This window comes from Seriola aureovittata, chromosome 16 (genome assembly GCF_021018895.1).
Source record: "Seriola aureovittata isolate HTS-2021-v1 ecotype China chromosome 16, ASM2101889v1, whole genome shotgun sequence".
Taxonomy (NCBI): domain Eukaryota; kingdom Metazoa; phylum Chordata; class Actinopteri; order Carangiformes; family Carangidae; genus Seriola; species Seriola aureovittata.
In genome coordinates this window covers 1,725,085-1,751,381 of record NC_079379.1, presented here as the reverse complement: position 1 = coordinate 1,751,381, position 26,297 = coordinate 1,725,085, and the positions used below count along the sequence as shown (strand labels likewise).

The 26,297-nt window shown below is 42.4% G+C and overlaps 1 protein-coding gene across 4 annotated transcripts in view; it reads right to left on the bottom strand.

Moving 5' to 3' along the window:
- Window positions 1-26,297, bottom strand: part of gabbr1b (gamma-aminobutyric acid (GABA) B receptor, 1b) — a 170,312-nt gene that overhangs the window by 124,936 nt on the left and 19,079 nt on the right. For 3 of the 4 annotated variants that reach the window (XM_056398721.1, XM_056398723.1, XM_056398722.1), the window contains exons 2-4: window positions 8,766-8,846; window positions 3,561-3,625; window positions 2,988-3,126 (exon numbers count right to left, since the gene is read on the bottom strand). In XM_056398721.1, coding sequence (XP_056254696.1) covers window positions 2,988-3,126; window positions 3,561-3,625; window positions 8,766-8,846 — 285 coding nt within the window. The remainder of the gene's footprint in view (window positions 1-2,987; window positions 3,127-3,560; window positions 3,626-8,765; window positions 8,847-26,297) is intronic. The other variant, XM_056398725.1, reaches the window with a different exon arrangement.

The following is a 26,297-nucleotide window of genomic DNA, read 5'->3' as shown; positions in this document are numbered from 1 at the left end:
CAAGCGAATGATCTGAAAGTGTCATGGCTTTTATACTACATGTTTTAACCCTGTTCATTGCCTGGCTCGAGGTCCAAAAATAGTCAGTCCTTGAAAAGAGTTAAGTGGGCGGGAAAAAAAGTGAAGTCACTCACTTTTGGGTTCAGTAACCTCCAGGTGTCAAATAAACTCAAATCACTGCATAGCTCCCTGGCGGCTACTGCCATTTTGGACGGGCATATGGATTAGACAGGACATTGGTCCAACTCTGGTTCCAAACAGGCATTCAGGTCCCCACACAAGATTACAAGAGGTGAGATATTAGAAGTTACATCAGCTAGCAATTTGGAATAGAAAAAAAGCCTCAAATGTATTGAGGGAATAAATACATCCCAGAGTAAGCCTTTCTCCATATAAGAAACCTGAGATTATGACATATCTTCCTTCAGAATCCTGTATGCATTTTTCTAAAGTAAAAGGTAGCCTTTTATGTAGCAAGACTGCCACCCCCCTACTTTTGGAATTAAAAGAAGAGTAAAAAACTTGACTCACCCAGTCTCTCCTCACTTTCAAATGTTCAAGGTCACTTAAGTGGGTCTCGTGTAAATAAGCTAGGTGGGCCCCTTCTTTTTTTAAGGGATGAGAGAATTTTATGCCTCTTAACTACATTATTTATTCCCTTCACATTCCATGTTATCAGTTTTGTGACACTCAACCTAATTGTTTAGTAGATTCCATGTATAGCAAGATATATGTCTGCAAGAATCTGTTGGTCTTCAACATTGAAAATAGGCAGAAATAGATAGTACTGTCATGTGAGAAGAAGCCATCCCCAAACGACAATCAAACATGAAAAGGAACCAGAACCCATCCCCAAAAAGGAAAACGAGATCAAATATGACAAGCAGGTCTCATACTTACAAAAACAACAAAGATATACCAAATGGGTATTAGTAGGGGACACGACACCAAAGGAGGCCATCACTATGGAGAGGGTACAAGAGGAAAGGAAATACAGGAGAACAAAATTCTCCCAAAAGCCCTGGCTCCCGCCCTAAATAGGCAGAGGTATAACCAGATATCACCTAGGCAGTCTAACTTGGCAACCAAATTTACAAAGATGGGACACCACACAGTAACCAAAGACCTCTGTCAAACATGGAGCCAAACCAAGCGTTGTTGGCTGCCAGGATTCAAAGAATTCAAGAGGATGGTCACCCTCCGCACCATCCTTCAGATTCAGGATTCGTATGTAGTCATGTCTGCTTTGGTTCTCCGAGTCGTCTAGTTGGCGCCAGGTGGAGCTCAAGGGTGGCGACCAGATCGTCCACGGGTAGGTTGTTTGCCTCAGTTTGGAAGGTCTTTCTCTCTGAGACTGTCCGCCAGGTTTAGTTGCCATGTTATGATATCATTGGTGTAACTTAAGGCAGATAAAAAACACTTTTAAAATGAAAATAGTTGGACGAGAGCGGGACCAGGAGCTCCGCAAAGACACAGCCTTCAGCTAGCCATTATCACCTGACCCCATAAACTACTTTCATTACACGTCTCATTATTACTGAAGGAGGCAGATCAATAACTAAACATGAGACACACGGAGCAGAGAGAGCAGGAGAGAGAGAGAGTAGTCATCGGTAACGAGTCTTGGTAATAATGACTATGAGCAACTCTACATATCAAACAGAGGGAGTTAGACATAAAGACCTGCCTCTAAGTAAATAAAGACTAAACTATGTTGGGGTTACAGATGGAGGCTGTGCTCTGTGTGAGAGACTGAATAAGAAAGATTGCTGTCTCGAGGCCCCGGTGGTGCAGCTGGTGGAATGTGTTACATTTGGTCTGAAAAGCCTAAAAAAATACTTTCAAAAAAAAGAAGTTTCTCTGTCAAACAACATTTTACAGTAAATCTGGCTGAAATCACAGCTCAGTCTTTGTCTTTCATTTATGTGTTTGGTGATTTTGTCAGAGGAAGTCACAGTTATAAAATCAAGATTTGACCATAGGAGGTCCAGACATATACTAGGTTTAATCTTTTTTCCAATATAAGTGTTTCTATGTCATTGTTTCCTTTTTCAGTTCAGGTTTTGTTTTCAACTGCTCTGGCCCCATAAGGAGCAGCTTCTGTAAACAGCTGAGCAGAGTGGATATGGAGCGTGGATATGGAGGTTCATTCGTCTTCCAGTGGAAGACGAATGAACCATTTGTAACTTACTGTGTGTTTTACTGCACAAATGAGCATTTTGCTCCGTGTTGTGATTTAAATTGTTGTTAGCTGAAGAAAATACAATGACCGGGAGTTCAGATGTCTATGGCTGAAGTATTTATTGCAAGCGGGCGACAGCAGGTGAACCATAGCGGTGCCACGCCAAGCTCTGAAGATGCCTTGTCTGACTATGGGTATGAATATCCCAGGTCTCACATGGTCGCAACATTTTACCACACCTTACTCCGTATAAGACGATTCTTCATCCTAAAAATTCATGTGTGAAGATGCTATTGGACAAAATCAACATTGCTACATGTTCTTACCTAATTAATACCACATGTTTCTTACCACAACAACAGAGGATAAAAGTGTCTCCGGATGTCCACTATCAGCCATAACAGTGTGTAAACAGTAACCCATTGTATAACACAGTGAAGGTCATTATGGCCTGAACTCTGGGACCGTAAGTTAGACCTAAGAAAACGAGATGAACACCGGAAGAGAGAAGAATCTCCTTCACATGTTACTCTCTCCTGTTCCTCTCTGTGGTACGAACCGGGGACAAATCGGCGAGTTCACACACTAAAACTAACAGTGCTGAAGTCCAAGTCGTCCAGAAAATCTGAATGTTCCCTGTGAGGACAAAGGGAGTTCAGAAGATCTCTCCTCAACAGGAAACCAGCACATCGTTTTCCCTCAGAGAGCAGACGACCGAGGACTCAGTGATGGAGCATGTATGTTTCAGGTGGGAGATGAATGCATGAGTGACGGACACACAGTGGATGACAGAGTGAACACTCACAGCATCTGCTGTGCTGGCTCAGGTCCGTCCAAGTGCCGTTGGGCAAACACTTCCTGACCTTGGGTCCCACGATCACCCTGTTGCCCCTGCAGATGTACTCTATCTCATAGTCTACTGGGAGCACCTGCACACTGCGGATCTACACACACACACACACACACACACATCAGTGCACCAGTAGAAAAATATCACAGCACAGATTTGTCTACATTGTTTTTCTAGGTAGTGGATGGATTTGTGGTGGGCGGTGGTTTCTAGATGTCCTATTGTATCAAACACTTGTTAATCAAGTTAGAATGAAGAGTTTTCTTCTTCCTCTCAGCTGCAGGCCATCACTTCTTATTTCTCTCTCTTATATTTGATCATATTTCAGTAACATCTCTATTTTTATATATTATATATACTTATCTGGTTTCGTTTGCTGTGAATGCAAACTCAACACCCCCACCATGTTTACCTGTTGTCCTGACACATCCAGTGTAATGTAGGCTACGTTTCCACAGCACTAATGCTGTATGCTGTAATTCATGCACATATATACGTATGTACTGTATCTGCAGCTGCATTCCTCACCTGCTCTTGTGTCAGGCCTCTGTACCTTATCCCTCCATCTCGGGGAGGGCGGATGATAGCACAACCTGAAAGAGAGACACACTGTGAGGTGGAGCAGATAAATACCCAGCCATCCCTCCAGCTCCTGCCTGTCTCCATCTGCTGCCTGTTCATCAGCTGCAAGACAGTTGAGCGCTGCTGCCGGATCCTGAGAGCCACACAGAATTCAGAGATTTAAAACCACATTTCAAAGAATAATTCCAGGTGAATTTTTGTTATATTTTTCTCATGGTTATCAAATCCCATGAAAAGAGCAAACCAAACCTTCTAACAGATACTGTGTGTGTCTCAAAGCCTGATTTATCTGATTCCTCTGAGCCACACAGCTCCATTGTTTCCAACAGCTCTTAAAACACCAACAGCCACACTGCTGCAGTGGGAGATAGTCCGTCACTACAATGTGCTCTCACACGCACGCAGGCACGCACACACACACACACACACACACACACACACACACACACACACACAAAAGCTTATTTTGACTCGATCCTGCACACACAGTGTAGTCCAGTTTTACAGATTAAACAGGAGGCTATGAGGGAACATGTCTAAAACATGCCTATAACATGTCTATAACAGGCCTACACAAGGTCTATGACTGGTGTATAACAGGTGTATAACAGATCTATAACAGATCTATAACAGGTCACTTTTCCCTTTAGAAATGCTTCATACTTCATTTCAAGCATTAAACTGCCTTTACCCTTTAAAGTTTCCTTCACTTCAAGTCTGAATTCACAATGGAATCAAGAGGCAAAAAGCAAACCGTGATATTATGTGCACTATAAGTCTTTTTCTTGATGACGACCTAATAAAAAATAAAACATTTCTTTTCATTTGTCACTGTAAGTCTTATATCATCCAAATAGTTCCTAGTGAATAACATAACAATATGGACAGATGAGTAAGAAATGAGTCAAAGAGAACGGGAAACACAATGCTTTGTAGCTTTCAGAAAGTACTTTCAGACTATTACTCCTTTGAAATGTTAGGAAAAGCTTTTCTCACGGTCAGGGCCCCGTCCTACCACTAGATGGAGACTTCTGTCATGTTTTCAGCACATGCTGAAAGACCAGCAGCCTGGCTTCCAGCAGAAGGCTCACTCATTAGGCACAACCGTGTTTTTCCTCCAGTAACACGGTATCCATATGAGGTCTGTCCTTGTTGCTGCCAGTAGAGCTTATTTGTTGACTGAGCGATGGTTTTACATGAAGAAATTGTGCTTTCAGTGGGATGGAAACACGGTTAATGGGGCCAGCTGGGGCCTGACTAGCGGGAAGAAGACAGATTTGCATGTTCAGGCTGTCTGAGACTGATGTACTTAAAGGTTTAGGCTACAGAAAACATCTGAGAGTTGGAAGGTGACAAAGGAACAGAAATTTAATTCTGCCACCCCAATTATTTCTGCCTCAGAGGTACTGTATTTTTTACACGCTTTGTATTTTTCAGAGCAGATTCATCAGAGGAAATTCAGTGATTAGTGATGGCCACCAGCACTAGGTGTGTAAATTTCTGTACAGCGTTTCTCAGAGATCCTATTTGTCTGCAGTTTCTCATGATGAATTCTTGAGAATTTTCTTGGCTGTAATGATTTTGATGACTTGCTGACCTTAGGTTCAACCCAGGTCGAATTATTAAATTTGAGATGTAAGATATTGACAACAAACATTTATTCCTGGTGCTACGGCAACATTACAATGAAAAATGAAATACATTTCCACACAAAATCTGCTAACGGAGCTTTAGATGTCTCATCCTACTCAGCATTTAACAATCAACATCTGCCCTGTGACATGATTATATTCAGTTCATTCTTTACCTTTGCTTTTCATTTTCTACTCCAGGAACTTAAATAATTATTACATAATGTAGTCGCTGTTCCCGGGGGATGTAACGATTCTTCATATCCACATTCGGTTCAGTTCATTCAGAATGTAGTCTGCATTCTCAGGGTTATTATCCATCTTAAGCAAACTAAACTAATCATGTTGATTTGTGGAACACCATCGCTTTTACATCGTCCATCGGTCCCATCGTCCTGTATTGCGATACGAGATTGTGGATGTTTGTACCTCAGAATCAGAATTTCAGAATCCTTCCACCACTTGCATGTGGGAATCAAACTAAATATAGGTTTAAGGAAACTTTTAGGTGTTGCTGGCATTGCTGTCAATCATGACTGTAGAACAACTTCAACAAACAACAGTTACAATTTTGCTACAGCACAGCAACCAACACATTAAATCCATCATCTAGGCATCAACAGGGGCCCATTCAGAGGGAGCTGGTTCAACACATCATCTACTTACCTGTTATTTAACAAATAAGAGAAAACAAACAAGTTATTTTGGGGATTTTTTTGTGGCCTCTCATGGTTTTATAATATATTTGCCTGTTCTGTTTATCATAAGCAATAAAATACATAAATTGTGTCTATTTTGACTCAAAGCAGGTTCGATGTTCTATGTAAAACAAAACTCAATAACTGTTAAATGTCATTAAGTAGATAAATAATATTATTGTAAAACAATGTATATTTTCAGAATAGTATGCTTACTGAGACAAAAAACTAAAGTTAATTAGTGGGTTGGGGTCAGTTGCAACATCAGAATTCTTCCATTCAATGAATATAGTGAATGACAGTTGTATGTAATCATGTGTAAATGGTATGGGTAATTAGCAGACAGATGTGAGGTTAATATATATATAATATATAACAGTTTGGTTGGTCTGGTCCAAATAGTCTCTGAGTGACTGAGAGAAATGCACAAAGTGTTGCAACTGTCCCCAGTCTCCATAAGTAGCAACGTCAGAGAGGAATTTCTGAATAAATCACAGCTGAAAATAACCAAGTGTCAGAGGAGAAAAACTACCATCACAATTTCATAAAGTCCAACACGATATCTTCTGATTGCAATTTCTGTCTGATAAACATTTCACAACCCAAAGATAATCAGCTTGGCTCCTAACTGAGAGACTATAAGTGAAGGTTGGCATTGAAGCTTGGAAAATAACGGAAATCTGTCTGTTGATCAGATAATTGATCAGATCATCATATTATTGATGGATATGGGCAGAAATTCATAAATTACACCCACACTGCCAACACCACATGGAAGGTATCAGCCCCTCAGAGCTGTGAACCTGAGCAGCCTTTTAATAAAAACCGGTTTGTGTGGGAGAAACAGGCAGAAAAAAAGTCCACTAGAATGGTAACAGACTCTTTGATGAAGATGTCAGCCGAGCTTTGATGTAGATGGGGAGTGACCTTGATACACAACACCCACCACCTTACTTTACACTATGGCCATCCATTAAAGCACATGAAATCAATCAGTCCTGGGAGGAGAGCAGCTCCACCTAGCCTCCTCTGTGTGCTGGCATTTCTTATTTCCTGCCAGTTCATTGGAAACCTCCTTTTCACCAAAGCTACATCACAAGTCTTCTCCGTGTATCTGATTATCTCCGGTCTCTCCATCTCTCACTGCCTTGCCTTCCCGGAGGATAATACATCTGGAGCCTGCCACTCCACACAGGTTCACCCACAGTGTAAAACCCTAATTACTAAACATTCACCGCATTTCTCACCAGAGGCCAGGAAAGACCACTAGACGTGACTCCCATAGCAAACAGCCCCCCCCCCCACCACCACCACCTCCAACGCTCGGCACAAAGAGGAAATGACAGCTCACTAATCTGACTGCAGGTTTATGTCTGTATTACAGAGATCTGACATCTGCCTGTGAGCATTAGTGTCAAAGCATGAGCTTGGATATAAAAGCACCATAAGTACCAGGAGTTTACAGCAAATATTCATTAGTGCTTTCAGCTCCCGTTGGTTGCAGATCAGTTTTTAAATGTGGGGCTGGGCCTGCCTGCCAAGCCGGGCTGTTAGAGGTGGGAAATGGTGCTTGTCCAGTATGAGTCTCAAGAGCTGTGGCAGCAATTTCATGCTCAGAAACTGACTGATATAACAGAGGGAAAAGGACCGGAGTCACAACTGTAGAATACTAAACACATACAGTATGTAACTGGACTGAGTTCACCACTCTGCTATGTCAATAAAATGTTAAATGGTTCAAAATTCTACTGTCTTACAATAATTGTATTATTTTGAAGTTGAAGTGTATGAGTATGTGATCTCTTATATGATTAAAAACAAACAGGTAGGACGGACTACAATGAGAATACAGGCCCAAACCTCAATGCTATAAAAGTGATAACACCAGTGATTTCCAGTGACGACTAACTACATGAATAAGGTTCTGAAAGAACCTGTGGACACCTCAGATTCATGGTTCCACATGGTGAGGAGCTGAGTGAACAATAACAAACCAGACAGAGAGACTTCATAACGACGGAGAGGGAACAGGAGCGTCAGCAGATACTGAAAATGAGCTGAAACAGCTGCAGGTTAGGAGGAACAGGAAGAGCCAGACAACCAATAACAGATGGAGCAGTGGTCATCACACAAGATAGATGTAGCCTCTGTGACGTCACCCACAGGTTACTGAAGAGCAGTTTTGAAGCTCTGAGTGAGCTGCTCCACCATCGCCATCTTGGCAGTGGCTGACTCCGCCCCTAACTCTCGCCTTATCCAACAATGGGTAAAGAGGAAGGGCAGGGGGAGGGGGAGAATTCAAAACATGAGGGTTTGTGTCAAGCATACGCTCCTCTTAGCATCATTAGCACAGCTAGGAGTCTTGCTCGAAGGCTAACCTAAGGCTAATTCATTTGCTGGCTAACGAGCTAAGCTAACAAGCCAGTTATGACACAGATACCTGCTAATTAGTGCTAACATTAAGATAATACTAGAATTTCCCTCACCTCTAAAAACAGGAGCACAGACTCCATCATGTTCTGTTGGTTAATTAACCTACAAGTCAAATTATCTGTCTGATATTTTGTGCTGTTGTCAGCCTTTTTGTACTTGCTGCAAAAAGCAAAAAATTGGCAAAACAAACCTTCCTATTGAACACCGCAGAGGTTATTAGCTATTTTAAGCACTGTACAAAACAGCACCAAGAGGATTACCAACAAAAACACACCAGACCAGCAGGGTCACAGATCCTCCACTGCTCTGCTGCAGCCACAGTCATTTTGTACAACTGGAGACATTGTGTCAGAGACATACACTTGTATGTGAGACAGCGCAGTCATTACCGGCTGATGTGTTGTACGCAGACACGCTGAGTCGGGGCAACACTGCGGAGAAGAGAAGAAAGGACAGTGCCATCCTTCGACCTGAAAAAGAAAAGAGAGACAGGAGGACACATTCAAAAAGAGGAAGCTAAAAAAACACAGCTGAGACACTGATGATGATGTATCATGTTTGTGTTATACCTGCAGCCACTGCTCAGGGCTCAAATATACTACAAAGCATCTCATGCTTGTTATTATTTACAGTCAGTGAGCATCAATCAAAGATCAGACAGTGAAGGACAGAGCTATCTGTAGTAGAGAAGAAAATACAATATTCATCAGTGTAGATTATTATTTTGGAAAACCTGAACATGTTGTGCTTGTAGGAATCTTTCTGGTTGTGATGTCACATCTGCCTGACCAATCATGATCACCAACAATACCTGGAACCTGCATCTAAATACCATCTCTTCATCAATGCCCAGATTGAGTTCCACAGACTTGAACCCCAAACCAGCTGTCGAGCAAAAACCAGAACCTGTCCAAACTTTTGACTAGTACCGTAGGTCATTAACCCTTGAATATAAAACCAACTCATTGAAATCTGTTGAGCAATATAAACGTTATACAGCTTTTTATCCAGAAAAACTGCAGCTCCTGAGCTTACTCCTATTTATTTAGAGGGTAGTCTTGCCCGAAAGAGTTTCCATAAGGCAGGAGCTGTTGTCAGAACACCGCTTGTGACATGTGTTTTAACACGTGTTTTAAAAAAGTGTTCTTACATGTTAGTAGTCAAACCACATGGAACTTCTGAACGATTTAATCACCTACAGGAGGCGACTGTATGACTGTGTGACTGTGTGACTGTGTGACTGTGTGACTGTATGACTGTGTGACTGTGTGACTGTGTGACTGTGTGACTGTGTGACTGTGTGACTGTATGACTGTGTGACTGTGTGACTGTATGACTGTGTGACTGTGTGACTGTATGACTGTGTGACTGTGTGACTGTGTGACTGTGTGACTGTGTGACTGTGTGACTGTGTGACTGTGTGACTGTGTGACTGTGTGACTGTGTGACTGTATGACTGTATGACTGTGTGACTGTGTGACTGTGTGACTGTGTGACTGTGTGACTGTGTGACTGTGTGACTGTATGACTGTGTGACTGTGTGACTGTGTGACTGTGTGACTGTGTGACTGTGTGACTGTATGACTGTGTGACTGTGTGACTGTGTGACTGTGTGACTGTGTGACTGTATGACTGTGTGACTGTATGACTGTGTGACTGTGTGTGTAGCCAACAGCGACGTTCACCAGGTTCAGAGCTCAGAAGTCTTGGCCACAAATGTTGTTTGTTTATGTTTTTGTTGTTGATTTACACACAAAAAAAAAAAGAGTGATGGCATTCTCAGAAACTGCCACCCTTGGGAGAATATTCGAGGTACCATAATGAGTTCACATGCTTCCACACATCTTCACTTTGCACACGGTCATTTCCCCACTCACCAACTATCACCAAGTTCTTCAACATATGAGTCAGCTATGAAGAAAACAATACAACCACATATTCTGGAGAGGAACTCTAATGAAAGGACATGTTTACACTCAGCAGCAGTCAGCTGTGTGTGTGTGTGTGTGTGTGTGTGTGTGTGTGCACGGGGGTAAGTGTCAGCTCAGTGGAGGCTGAACCCTGGTTCTTGACTTGCAGGGAGCAGGTTTACATACTTTCACCTGAAGTTTTTGGAGCTTTGACCATGTGTCTCTAAAATATCACTTACACTGGGATACATTATAATATACAGTGAAAGTTAAAGTTTCAGTGCAGCTGCTTGAAACCACTGTTTTATTGTACGACAGGTGTGCTTATACAAACTGATGAACATAAGTGAATTTGATTCAACTATTTATTAAAAATTCACATAATTTATTTTGTATATTGTACCAACGTTAAATAGTTTAGCAGGTCTGCGTTAACTTGACTTAACTCACAATGTCGACTTTCCACGTCCACCACAGCCTGTTTACCTTGGCAGAGTTAAAGCCCCGCCCTCACCTGAGGAAGCAGCGATGACGTGATGAGGAGCTGTTAAAACCTGTTTCTGTGTTGAAATGATTGACATCTGACGGTTATTCCTGCTTGACAATTGCAGGACTGAGCCCAGCGCTATGATTGGTTGAACTCTTCTTCTTCTCTTGCTCATCAGACTGGATGTTGCTGCCCCCTGATGTTAGACTTGAGTACTGCACATGTACAAATGAACTCAGTTGTCAGAGTTTAAAGTGACAAATCGTACCAGCGTTCTTCAATGTCAAAATGCTAACAGGTTGGCAGCTCTGCATTCTTACTGAGAGATTATTGGTACTGAGTTTGTGCTGAGTATAAACACATGTAGCACTTTAGGATTAATGTTTTTAGACAGGTGAAATTTATAAAACAAATGTCAAGACTATCTCTAAAGTGGCTGCCAGAACTCAGACTCCAGAGAGATGTTGGACAAGAACAGGATAAAGGCCTTGAAACTATATTTTTGACACAGTGGTGTGTATTTTAAATTAAATTTCAATTGAAGTTTTCAATTAAATCAGCCTGCTGCTGTGCCCAGTTGGTACTCCAGCCTTGCCAGAGCCTGGATGCGTCTGCTTTAATGGGACCCATTTATAAACATTGCTCTTTTGCACAACAGATGGTTAAAGGAATCCGTAGGGTACCTTAATCAGTAAGTTACCCCCAGTATGCACATAATATTACTGGTTATATTCAGTGTAAGAGTGTTTTCTTTAAACTAGTGACAGCCCAAAATGACATAAGGCTTTGAATGGGCTTTCATATCAATATAAAAGTATACTGAGAAGCCATCGACCCACAAAGGGCTGCATTAGCCTGCTCGCAGCACTGCACACACGAGGACTTATAGGTTCCACTTCATCCTGGCCATTTGTGGAGGCGTAATTGCAGCACAATTGAAGGGACTGATCATTTATTTTGACCCAACTGTGGTAGCTTGATAAAGAGCGGGGTCGGGAGGAGAATAAAAGAGAGAGCAGAGGCATTTCTTTTTCTATTCTCTCCATCTGGTACTTAAAAAAAAAATCACAAATGGTGGCAAGGCGCAGAGCAGAGACAGCAGCAGCAGCAGCAGTGACTGACTAATGTGCTATCAGGCTCCAGAAAGTGCATGTAAATGATCCCAACACTCACACTGCTTCTCTGACAGTGGAAAACCTGGCAAACTGCAGCATTCGCTTCACCCATACATTTTCCTGCTTCTCTGAATTTAAGAAAAGAACATTTAATTTGATTAAAAAGCTTTTTTTTGTCACCTTCACCATTTGTCAATCAGCCACGGCACAATGCAAAATGAATTTCCGGTTCATTCTCATTTGAAACAACAGAGGTGGTACATTCTGGGGATGCCTGAGTGCAGCAGCACAATAACACAACAAGCAGCCCTATCTAGTTGACCACATGACTAAATGACTATGAACTGAGTGTGTAACTGCATTTATAGCTGCCTGCCCAGAGGGGAAATGTGAAATGGCTGTCAGAGAGTAAGGCTTGCTGTTGCAGGACTGTTTCTATGCTCTGCTGCAGTGCACAGGTAAAACCGCGCTCAGGAGAGGATTCGGCTCATTTAAAAGCTGCTCAAGAATTTTGACAGCGCCTTGACATTTGTCTGAAAACAAGGGTTTTCTCAGTCATGCTGAAGTGAGAAAGATTAAACTCCTGATGCGTCATGAGCGCCCCCTAGAGGCTGTACTGTTCAGTACACCTGCGTCAGCATCCCACTGAGTTAGCAGAGTGGCCTCATCCAAATGAATGAGGCGGCTACGTTCACACACTCCTAAAGAGATGTGTGGTGTTTGATATTAGATTTGGTTTTATTGCAAATAGATATTATAAAGAAACCAGAGTTCGATACTACGAAGCAGTATTTGAGGTTATCGTGGTAACTTCAGGTGTAACTCTGGGTCGTCAGTCCTATGACATTGGTTCACGTGTTACTGGGGTAAATCACCATGGTAACTGATGCTGTACTCCTAACCTGCTCCAAAGCAGGTTAACTTCACAGAATCAGATCAAAACTGGTCAACAGCCAAACTACTGACCAATCAAATCACTGGAAAAAACTGAGTCATTATTCCTACAGGATCCTGACAGGGACAAAAGAGTTTACAATAAAGTGGTTTGTATTTGATCAGTGGATGTTTTGTTTGAATCTTTCCATGTGTTACTCTGGTTTTAAAACAGAGCCTCTAACAAACACAGGAGAGTTTATCACTAAATAACTACATAATAACTATTCTAGCTTCATTTGACCTGAACACAGGATTCCTGACAGTGATGAAGATTTTACTCTCCTCTTCATCACTGCAGCTCAGAACAACATGAGGAGAAATCAAAACTAAACAATGATCCACACACTGTTCAATGTTTCATGATTCTAAATGAACATTTCAGTCAGACTGACTCATCAGACATCAACTACTTCTCTTTTCTATCTCTCCTCTCTGCAGCAGAAACTGTCTGACTTTAACTGTTTTATCTGCATCACATGTTCATAACAGTTTGTTCATCATCAGACAACGGAGAAAAATACTGTGAAAAACTTGATGATAACTCATGTTCTTATCTACAGTTTGTCCTCAATTTGACTTTAATCATTGTAAATTATTTCTGGTGTTTCTTTTTTATTCTAGTCATGTGATCGTAATGTTTACATTTCACCTCGTTGAATTTCACTTTATGACGTTACTATAGCTGAATTCACCTGCAGGTATCAGAGTTTCTTCTCATATCATATTAATACTTTATTCATGGTTCTGATGATGTTGTTTATATTGAACAACTCCGCCTCTTTCACATGAACCAGCTTGTACCTGGACAGGTAACTGTGCCAGTTGATAACCAGCTTCATAGTACAGGTTGCCAGGATGGTCAATGTTAGGTTCAGTGAAGCCAGATAATGAAACGATATCCTGGGTATGTTGAACTTACCTCGTAGGACAGGCCTCTGGTTTACTTAAAGTAAAACAAATTTAGCAATATTCCGATAGATCCTTCACACTGGTCCTTGAATCCTTGTGTTTGATGTCTGAAAGACATCGTTCTGAAATGATCCCATTTGATCCAAAACTTTCCCTGCAACAATTAGCACACAAGTACGCACACACTCAAAATCATTAACAATTGGCAGACAAGCTGTGTCCCAATTCTGGGGCCACATCCTTCAGAAGCTGCATTTGAAGACTGACTGCATCACAGCACCGTGACCGGACTTTCTCATTTCAAAGGCTCCTTCAAATGCAGCCGAGAAATGTGTCCTTCTTTCCCTGGACAACGCAGGATGAAACAGGTGGATCCTTCGCAGCCCAACACATCCCAAGATTCATTGCGCACCAGTAGTGAAAGCAAACAACAGTGACAGAGAGCCTGAGGATTACACGAGCTAAATGTACAACTGTTAAAACCGTGGGCCTTAAAAACCTCAAGTTTTTGCGAAATAAATTAGGTGTTGTAAAGGTTGCTTGGCAACAAGAGCCATGCTTTGCAAAGCAACAGTAAGGGTGGGCACAGCTGGTGACGCACAGTAAAAATCCTCCACAGGCCAGACTGTTCCATTTCAGTTCAGCCTTCGTGTTCTGCAACGGCTACGGGGGCCACACCTTCGTAGACCAAGTCCTCTGAAGATGTGGCCCCTGAATTGGGAAACAGCTTCAGTGTACTGACCCGTACTCTGTAAACTGTGTACACTTACCCAAGCCAGACCCAAGCCTGACTCCAATCTGAGCCCGACTCCAACCTGAGCCTGACTCAAACCTGAGCCTGACCTAAGCACAACCTGAGCCCAACTCCAACCCGAGCCCGACTCCAACCTGAGCCCGACTCAAACCCGAGCCTGACCTGGGCACAACCTGAGCCCGACTCCAACCTGAGCCTGACCTAAGCACAACCCGAGCCCGACTCCAACCTGAGCCCGACTCAAACCCGAGCCTGACCTGGGCACAACCTGAGCCCAACTCCAACCCGAGCCTGACTCCAACCTGAGCCCAACTCAAACCTGAGCCTGACCTGAGCACAACTTGAGCCCAACTCCAACCTGAGTCTGACCTGAGCACAACTTGAGTCCAACTCCAACCCGAGCCAACCAGAGCCTGACCTGAAGACAACCTGAGCTCGACTCCAAGCCGAGCCTGACTCCAACCTGAGCCCGACTCCAACCTGGGCCCGACTCAAACTCGAGCCTGACCTGGGCACAACCTGAGCCCAACTCCAACCCAAGCCCGACTCGAGCCTGACCTGAGCACAACTTGAGCCCGACTCCAACCCGAGCCCGACTTGAGCCTGACCTGAACACAACTTGAGCCCGACTCCACCCAAGCCCGCCGCGAGCCTGACCTGAGCACAACCCAAGCCCGACTCCAACCCAAGCTTAACCTGAGCCTGACCCAAACCTGAAGCAAGTCTGAAGCAAGTCTGAACCAAGCCTGACAGGACTCAGTGGGTTCGGACAAAAACTTGGAAATTGGGTTCACGTCGGGTTCGGTCATGTTGGCTCAATAGGCAGCTTATTTTCTAATAATGAGGATGAATGGTCACGTGTAATCAGCGTAAACAAGCAAGCTGCAACCATGGTAACAGCAACCATGTGACAGGATAAAACAAACTCAATTCAATTCCTTCAGTTCACACTAAGTGTGATGTGGTTTGGGTCGGACTCGGTCACAGCTCTCTCGGGCTCAGGTCGGGTTTGGACAGAAACATTCATGCTGAGCCGCACTAATTCAGCAAGAGGCAGTTTTCCTCTGACTGGAAAAGGAGGATAGATGCTGGCTAATTCTGTTGCCTGGCAACCATTCACACGCTCTCTCTCGTGTGTGGATGCTTCTCCACATTTAACCACTGATGATGGTTTGTCTCCTCTGGTTACCATCACACCATCGTCTCCCTGCACTGACAGGCTGTAAAAACACCAGACACCACTTCCTCTCTGCTTGTTTGATAACACAAGCTGAATATCAGAGCGCGCACACACACACACACACACACACACACACACACACACACACACAAAAAGTGTAGGGTATTTTGAAGAATGCAGTTTTCCATGTTTCCACGTTTTCAGGAAAACATAAATATGATTTATGCTAAGCTCCAATGATGTCTGTAGTTTCCTCCTACAAGGGAAGAATTCAATCAAACAGCTCAACAGCAAACTCTCAAGCTGTACATGAGGCTAAATGTCATGACTCGAGGGAAGGGATGGTACAGAATTTTTATTTTTCCATCATAAAGACCAGAATTTCACTGCTGCTGTTACATTTAGGAGGTTCGCCTGGACTGACACGTCTCGAACACTGTGTCCCATAGTCCCTTAGGGAAGCAGGTGTGTGCTGCTTTTTATCACAGGTAGAGAAATTAACCAGACATACAGTACATGTTCGAAACCAACCGGTTTGTCTTCATCCTTTAAATCTCTTCTCTTTTTCATTTGAAAACACTTGAAATAAAGCGCTGTGGCTTCTTGTCCACGTTTGTTTATGCCCTGACTGTGACTGGTCTCATTGCACACACAGTATGAGACTGTCCTACCTCACACATTACATTCTACTTTTTGCACGTTTGCGTTTGCACATTTTTCTATTCACTTACTGTGAAGTACTGTAACTATCACCTCCAATAGACCCACAGTTTTATTTAATACAATAAGAACAGTCCTCAATCCTGCAGTCACAAATCATCATGAGGCCACACACAGGTTTCTAAGATACTTTAACAGCAAAACTGAGGCCAGGAACACACTGGATGCGTGGCGTGACTGGGCAGCTGCAGAACGTGTTTATTTTCATTTTGGCGCCCATGTGAACAGATTAGAGTGGACTCACCGGCTGCGTGAGACGCGTCTCTCGCATCCTGGCTGCGTGGCGTGATCTAGGAATTCAGCCTCTTGCCTATTTTGCACGCATGCCGCATCTCCCAGCGAAAACAGACAGAGAAAAGACCTGGCGCTGTCATACTGACATCATACCAGCAACATCACACAAAATGGACACCTTCCACTATTGTTGTCTCTGTCTAGCCTGAATCTGAATACGACAAAGACATGAAAAAATACATTTTTCCACACTGTAGCAGCTGCATGTGGAGACAGACACACACCCTGACATTTTCTGTGAAGAATCAATCAGAAATTAGTTTATAATGAGAAATCCAACATTCCAGTAACCTGTTGAGTCAATGTAGAGAGACAGAGCTGCAGCAGCAGAGATGCAGCAGAACACACACACACACACACACACACACACACACACACACACACACACACACGTGTGCTTCTCCACTGCCGTTCAGTGATGGCAGCCGCCACGCTCATGCAACACAGGCAGTGTGACACTATACTATATCAGGTCTCACTGCCCTCCTACAATCATCATCTCACATCTGAAACCTTCATGTACCTTAGAGGAGTATTTTCCAACCTTGTCCAGCTCATGTCCCACTTGAAATTCTAAAAAACATTGGTGGTCCACATCCAACCTCCTAACGATACAGACGCTAAATAATACTTTCTCAGAGCGCTTTTTATTTGAATGATCGAACATTCAGGACTGAACTGAAAGCAGAAGAAGATCAATTTTTAGTTTTTGTTTGATAGAGATCACTTGTCGATTCAATTCTAAACAGAGGCCCTAATCTCCACAACCGCAACCACTGTCACTGAATGTAAAGTCCATGGCTTCTTCCATCGTAGATCACTTGAAAAATTACAATCAATTGTCTGTTGGAAGCTATCGAGACCACAGTTAACGCTTTTATTTCCTCTCGCCTCGACTGCTGCAGTCTTCTGTAGGAATCAGTCAGTGGAATCCTCACACACCTCCCCTGTACTGGCCTCTCCTCGCTGGTTACCCTGCATGGACCGACACCAGCTGGTATCTCTGAACTGCTCGTCCCCCCATCCCACCCCAGACACCTCAGATCCGCTGACCAAGCACTGCTCTCCATTCTACTGATCATGCAACACTGATATCTTTAAACCCTGCTCTTTTTCTGTAGCCTTTTATTTGTCATCGTCAACACGACTGACCACATTTCTTTTTTATTTGTTTGTTTTTTTATTTATTTTATTATTTTACTTATATCTTCTTATTTATATCTGTTTTTATTTGATCAATTCTGTGTTTTGTTTGATTGTAATCATCGATCAAACAATCCCATCATATAATCGCCGTAAAGCACTTTGGTTAACGTATGTCGTTTTAATATGCGGCCTATAAATAAATTCACTTGACTGAATCTTTCCTCATCAGAATTATCATTATTAGTCGATGGAGGATTTTATCCTTATCGTCCACCCCTACACCATCTACATGGCTGCTCCTCTTCCAAAGCTTCCGATAGTTGAACAGCAGAAAAATGAAATCCCTTGTTTTTCATGAACACATCAAGGAACCGATGACAGAGTTTAAAAATACTCCGCCAAAGTAACACTACACATATTCCCAACTTTATTTCTGTGTATGAGTCACAGGGATGCAGAGTGTGTACTGCCAGTGGTCTGTGTGTTGTTGCTGCCAGGTGGAGCGGCCAAGTTGACTTCCGCTGACGTATTATGACATCAGAGAGCTTGGCTGAGACAAGTTTCACTCTCTCCTCTCCACCTCCCAGGGAGCATCGCTGCAGCTCAGTCAGTGGTGAACATTTCACATGACTTCCTGGTGTACACAGGTGAATGCAAAAGTCTGTGCAAATTCTATATAACCATGAAGTGCAAATGAAATCATTACCACCCCTGAAGCAAACTCATTAACAACGAGCCTTTTGTTTTCATTTCATGTGTGTCTCCCTCTTGGCAGACTCTTTCTGTTCCTGATGGATGAGTTGTCAGCCTCTTCCTGCAGATCACTTCAGGTACAGGTGCTCACATGAAGCCAGTCGGACAGCCGTGTGCGGCTGGCTTTCCTGCTGCTCTATGGAGGTAGATGGGCCTGCCTCCTCTCACTCTGCCTCGGCCTGGACCTTGGCGCACAGAACACCAATGTCAATGAGGAGTTGGTCCCTCTGCTGCCTAGCTTCAGAGAGAGCCACATCTGACATCTGTCGCAGCCTCTCTTGACACCCTGGATAGCAAGCCCTCTTTGCGGAGATGGGAACAGGCTCATCCAGGATCTCCTCCAAGCCCTCCCCATCCTGGTCCGGAGTGGTTCTCATTGGAGGGTTGGGGTTAGTAGCCCTCAGAGTAGCCAGGAGCTTCAGGGTCTCGTTCTGTTTGGCTTCCAATAACATAGAGAGCTCCGTGTGGGCCTGCCTAATGTGGCGGTCCAATCTCCTCAGCAGGTAGGTGCACCTGCTCACCGCACAGGGTGAGGTCCTTATGTCCACCCTACCTGCTGCCATGTTCCGTGTTCTCAATCAGGGGAATGTTTTTTAACTACTTAAAATTCTCTTACACATAGGAGACATTCTGAAATAAAAATAAAACTGATGTTATATTCATATTCTGAAAGTGACCAATCATAATAATTATGACAGCAATAAGCATAATGAGGGTGAAACTATAACAAACAGCAAGTAAGATGTGTAATTAAGCAACTTATTTAACTGTAGGTCAACTCCACTAATTCCAGTTATACCTAAAACTGCATTAAAGCACACATCCTTCAATAAAGATGTCAAATTTGATACAATAAACTACCTCTAATAACATTTACAATAATATAAAAGTGTAATTAAGCAACATATTCAACTTACTTTGCTTATTCTTACTTACTCATTCCGCTTACACCAAAACTGCATTTAAAAACATCCTGTTTCTCTTGAGCAAGAAAAAGTCAAAATAAAACTTACTTTTCACTTCCACATGTCGTTACTGGTGATACGAGTGCCGACCGAGCAGGTGCAGGGCAGACTCTCTGTCTCCTGACCCTCAGACCTTTCAGAGCCGATGTGGATATTCAGCCAATCAGAATGAGCGATCAGTTAAGCTATAGTTCAACAGCTTCTACAGGTCTGGAATCACTGCTTTGGATCATTGTCTTGTTGTAGAAGTCAAGGCCCAAGGGTAGAACCCTGAGGTACTCCAAAAAGTAGCTCAGTTTGTACCTTATTAACAGATTCTGTCCTTATCCTATATACTCAAGCAGCCATTTTAGAGCAACATCATGAAAGTCATATTTTTGTAATTTTGCAATAAGGATGTTGTGATGACCTTGACAGTGTAAAAGACCTTTGAGAAATCTAGAAATATTCAAAGAGATATTAATAACTCTACAGTATGTTGCTCCATCCATGAATTTTTTTTTTTTTTTGTATTCTTGAATATACTGGTTTCTCTAGAACTGTGGAAAAACTATACCAATAGTTCGGCTTTGTAGCTAGGCAACATCTAGTGGTCATGGTAATGATGACAGGAGCAAATGTAAAAGTGCAGTGACATAGTATAAAGAGAGAGAAAGTCCATGTCAGGAGGAGGTTGTGGTGATGGATGAAGATGACACCAGAGAGCGGTGTTCGATTCCCATGTGAAACTAGGTGGGGGGGGGCTATTTCAGGAGACACTCTTATGGGTTGTATCAGAAGGTAAAAAAAATGACATGTATGGTTGTTCAGGTTGAGAAGTAAACAGAGAAAAAGAGATACAGTGTAATACAGTAAGCATGCTGGAATCACCTAATGTGAAAAGTGGTATGACTTTGACTACCTTACACCTGTTTTGAGGGATAAAGACATGAGGTTCAATAATAGAGAACTACTCTCTTCACCAGAAGAGATCTTATTTCATCATGCCCTACAAGAGTCTTTCACTTCCAGTATAATGTCTTAAGAGGCAGGAGGGTCAAACATACTAATGCAAGGATACTGCTCCTTAATATTCACCAAGACGGATTCATCTGTACCTTCTAGATTTTCAGCCAGGAAAGGACCAATATGAAAGTGAAAGTGAAAGTTAGTGAAATTTGTTATACCATCTGATAACTGAGGAGACTGTTTTTCTTGTTCAATGATTCATTAATGAGGTAATATGACATGGGGAAAACACATTTTTTATCTAATGTAATTTTTGTTGTAGATGACCTTCCTACACCTGGAGTCATCCAAAGTTTCTAAACCTCCATTTTTGGTTCATTTCAACAAGTGGAAAGCTTTTGTTAAATATAGATGTAAATATATTCAGCATCATGATGATTGAATTTCCCCTCCCATGAAACCTTCTCCATCGAGGCCTTAAATGAGTTACTCACAATATTTCATCTTCAGACCAGGTTTCTCATGTGAACTAGTTTTGAGTTTAAAAATGAAATATTATAAAATGTCAGTTAATAATAAACAGGAGTTGATTATATGCTCAAAATAATTTGTAAATGTATTGTCAATCGGTTGCAGATGTATAGGTTCTTGTGCTTGTATTATAGATGACAGGGTAAGATGCAAAGAATATTCAGTTGATAAATTAGATTCACTTTTGGAAGGTCAGTGTTAAAGGTTCTGTAAACAGATTTTAAACCTCAATACAGCAGCAAACATCTATCTTCTATGTATAGATAAAGTGGAGTAATGGCGTCCTGGCTGGTCTTTGTTTTGGTATTGTGTCTGGTAGCATCTCCATGTTAGTGCATATGCATGTGCATGTTAGTGCATGTGAGTCCTTCCTGTTAGCCAGTTGTGCCTCCCCACATTTATAAACACAGGCTCCAACCACAGGTGAGATGTCACAGTGCAGTGCGTAGCGTTCAGGTGAAAGACACCTTCAGAATTTTCTCCACTGAAGAAGAAACACATGACATGAGGACTACTGGCTCAAATCCTGGTCGGCCGGTGGACCGTCAAAACATCCATAAAGTTTTTAAAGTCTTTACCAGCTCCGTCAGTGTCATTTATACGGTCGGTCCCAGTGGATCAGTCCAAGTCTGAATTTCTTTCCCAGTCCGACCATGGAGCCAATACTGGTCTGGTTACATTTAGAGTGTTCAAGAAGAACACATGCCTTTCCTTTGAAACAAACTCCACAGTAGAAGACAGCATCATTAAAAGTACTAGCACTTAGTATTTCTATGAAAAGCCCAGATGTGTGATGTATTCACTTGAGAACAAAATGTTTGCCTCATTAACAGAAAAATGGTTTGATGTTTAAAAGTTGTGGAGCCAAATGTAATAAATGTAGAGAGAGAAACCATTAAAGTTCAAACAGAAGAAGTTTATTACAGGATGTGCTAACGTAGTTGATGGAAGATTGTGGAGCGGGGCAGGTGGAGGCACAGTCTGCAGAGCCAGGGCACAGTAAGCACCGGAGACAGGCCAGGGCCGAGCCTGGCAGGCAAACCAGGAAGTCCGGGGATGATAATGTGAGGCAAATGTAGACAAAGGATTCACCAGGGAAAACAACACAGGGAAACACAAGGGGAGGGGAAATCGGAGGAAAACAGTAGAAATGAAGGAGAGATTCTGCAGAGCAGAATTTCCTCCATAAAAACAGGGGCAAGATTGTTTTCTCAGGTGAAGACATCACACTTCTGTAGTGATCAAATGATTCATCTTCAATCATATCTGAACTAATGCTGAGCTCTTTCCTCTCAATAAGCTGAAATTGTTGTGAACAAAGATTGAAACTCCTCCACCCGTTTTGTTTTTTCTCCATGAATGCACAGCATTATACTGAGGTACTGAACAGAAAGATACGTTATCATCACTGAGCCATATTTCTGATAAAAAAATGTATGATTTAAAGTCAATAAATATCGGGGTTAGATGGTCATACTTTCATGGTTTTGGTTTTATGGTTTTACAGTCATCGACCTACACTGGCTACCCATGATCGTCAGAATCAGTTTCAGTCACTAATGCTGCCTTCACAGTAACTTCTGGGTCTGCTCCATCTACTTGAACTCAGTCATTCAGCCTTATGCTCCTTCTCCTCCACTGTGTTCCTCTAATGAATGTGGTCTGGTATCAACATCCCTGCACACAAGACAGTCTCAGTCCAGACTGTTCTGGTCTGTGGTTCCCTGATGGTGGAACAAGCTACCAAAGTCTATCAGAGCAGGGTGTGAACTTTCTCTGCACTTCTTCACCTGATCTCCTTCACTCATTGAATAGATGTAGTACTGTACTTAGTTCTTACACCAAGGTCTCCTACTGCTCTGAAGTGTTATTGATGTCCCTCACTCTAAGTCGCATTGGATAAAAGCATCTGCCAGGTCAGTAAATATAAATGACAAAAGTATGTGTGTTAAAATGTCGTCAGCAGGCCGGGTATGACATGACGTGTTGTTGTGCTGATGTCATGATTATCACACTGAATATACCATAAGAGCTATTATTAGTTCAGGTGATTCCAGTCCCTCTTAATGCTATTTGCTAACACTTTATGAGTGACCAGCCTGTGTTTGTATGTGCTGTGATTTGAGACTTTGACTAATAGCTTGTATTGGAGAAGTCATGGTGCAATTCTCTCTTTTATTACAACACGACTTACAACAGACTTGTAAATGGCGCTCTGTGTTGATTCCCCTCTCAATAAGCAGCCACATGGAAAAGATGCTGCGCATACAGAGTCCTGGACGGCAGCTTTAAATATTCAGAGCCAGGCAACACCACTTCTTCCTTATCAGCGCGGCTTTTATCTGGAGCCCTGTTGAAACAGCTTTCGTCCTTTCTCACTGAAGATAAATCTCTGGATTCTGAGGAAAAATCCAAAACGCCAATTCTCATTCTGCCAAAATCACCGGGGATGTCTGAGTTCGGAGGGAAGGAGCAGCTCCACGACGTGACTAGACATGAGGCAACTGAGGGAAACGGCCTCAACGTGAATCCAATAAGACTCCACACATTAGCCAGACAATAATGTGTTCACACAGATTCAGCGCTCGCTGTCCACCCACACCAGACCGAACCACACACACGAGCATTTTTTTTATAAGACAGGCCACAATCCATGCTCCCACTCATACAAATTTGCATTACAGCTTATAAATGTGACTAAATAGGTTATCTTGACCTTTGACTTCCCTACAGTTCACTTCCCCTCCTCTGAATGGTTTCCAAATCCCCCGACTCTGCTGTTTAGGAGCCCTGCTCCTGATCTGCTGAACTCTGAGATGGAGCGCTTTGTATTTGACAGGAAAGGTAATGTAATTTTCCCTCCTTCCAATCTGATACTGAAAAGATGAAAGACATCTTCTGCAACAATGTTATGCAAATGAGAGCGAGTGAAAGAGAGATAGGGGAGGGGGGGGGCTACTGGAGAGATGGAGAGCGGTAGAAATAGGAAACAATGTAAATAGAGTAATAAAACTGAATGGTGAGAGAATAAATGAGTGCCTCTCCCACTGCACAGAAGAAAGGAAGTGGAGTGCAGGTTGTGGTTTGGTGAGTATAGTTTAATATGACCGATGGCAGGAGATCTCACACTGAGGCTGCTTCCATTAAAACACATCTGAGGATGGTAGAGAGGGAGGGCTCTGAACAAGGAGAGGATGATGAGAAATGCCAAGAAAAAAAGAAGAGGAAGATGCTGTGTTTTACACGGACCGGAGGAGGGAACAGGACACAGCCTATTCTGATGCCAATTAATTACCCTTACTGATAAACACCACGAACACAGTGATCAGAGCTGCCGGCACCTGCCTCCGTCTGCTGTAGGCCGACAGAGCAGAGCCGGTGACGGAGGAGGAGAGACTGACCGTCTGTGGCTGTTATGAGGATACACAAGGCTATGACATGTGAGAAAGATCTCCAGGTCGTGTCTGTTATATTTAGGGAATCTACTGAAATTATTGGGGTTGGGAAAGAGACCTTAAGAGACCAGAAACCAGTGGGTGATGTCATGGAGGCTGCGTGCATCTTTATTTACAGTCTATGGTTTAGACACTCACATTTATTTGGTTATTAATTGAAGGTGTCTGTGCTGTTCTGGATCGTCGCAGTCCACTGCAGTCCTGTATTTGTATAAAATGTATGTATAAAATAGTGGAAACCCTAATTACTTCACAAAAACACTGATAAAACAAAAGCTGAACAAACTTTACCTGAGACTCCACAGACTGTCTCTTCTCTCCGTCTCTCTGTCTCCTTTTCTTAATGACACTGTTATGTTAACATTTCTAATATTTTTCATAAGATCAAAAAAAGAATGTATGAAAAATATATATATTACACATATACTGTAAATATATATGTATATATGTGTGTATATATATAGATATATTTTGATATATTTTAATTTTTTTTAGATATATTATTTATGTGCTCAAAATGTTCAAAAGTACTATTGCACAAATAATCTCACAAAGTTCTATAATGGAAACCACAAATTCAATAATTGGCAGCGCTTTTTGTTGCATTAAAACATTCAAATAATAACAACAACACATCTGAGTCTCAGATGAGGACAAGGAACCAGTAGCAGTACTGGGTTTGTCTGCTGCATGCTCACTCTGTAAACAAGGCAATAGTAAATTTGTTATTATCATTATCATTAATATTATTATTATTAATATTTTGTTATTATTATTGTTTATTTATTATTATTATTTTCCTTGCTGTAACATCTTTCAGAGCACACACACCTGTCAGCATGATTCTGTTACAACAGAAACCCTGCAGCTACTGCGCTTGTGGATGAAAGAGTGAAGCTGCAGCCCTGAAAGAAGTTTTAAAAAATACACAATCACTATCACTTACCCGCACTGTGACAGAATGAACCAACACAGACAAAGGGGAGCACAGAGACAATATAGACCCAAGGGTGACTGAACACAGGTGAAGCACATTAGGGCGGGGCAGACAATCACCACACAGAAGCAGGACCAAGACAGGAAGTCAAAACAGAGACACTCAAGGAAACCAACTACAAAATAAAACAGGAAGTGACAAAAGTCCAAACATAAATTCAAACCTTAAATGTCCGCCATGGCAAACCATGACAACCACAGATCCAAGCGTCTCACACGGAGGCTACAACACTGACAGGAGCACCACCCTGAGGATGAGATGTGACGGATCTGCTTTGCCAGTCTGCACGGCGGCTAGTGTGTGTGCTCTGTAACTGCCGGTGTTGACATTATTCCCCGCAGTTGTGTGTGTCCTCTCCGAACAGAAAGGCAAACTCGTCTCATGTAAAAGGAGTCAATCACCTTTTGTTAGCGGGTTTACCTGCGTTTAGAAAACCCTCATACCCACTAATTTTAGTGAAAAAGTGTACTGAAAAATCTCTGAGCAGCACTGTCACTGCCTTGTCTATGTTTTGACTGACACACAAACCCACGTTGCTTGCTGTGCATGAGTGATTATCAGCCACGGTTATAGTGATAATCAAAATTAAACAGTAATACTAACCATCTCGCATGTTTACTGTGATTTAGCATGACACCAGCAACTGTTTCATCTCTAGTTCCATTATAATTATTGGGAAAAAAAGGATACGTGACACATAAGCTCACTGTAGTTGTGGGTAGGAACTACAAAGCTGGAAAGAGATTCCCTCCCTGGAAAGATAAGGTTCAATCAGTCACTAACATCTACAAAGTTTGACGTCTTCTGTGTTTCTGCAAGCT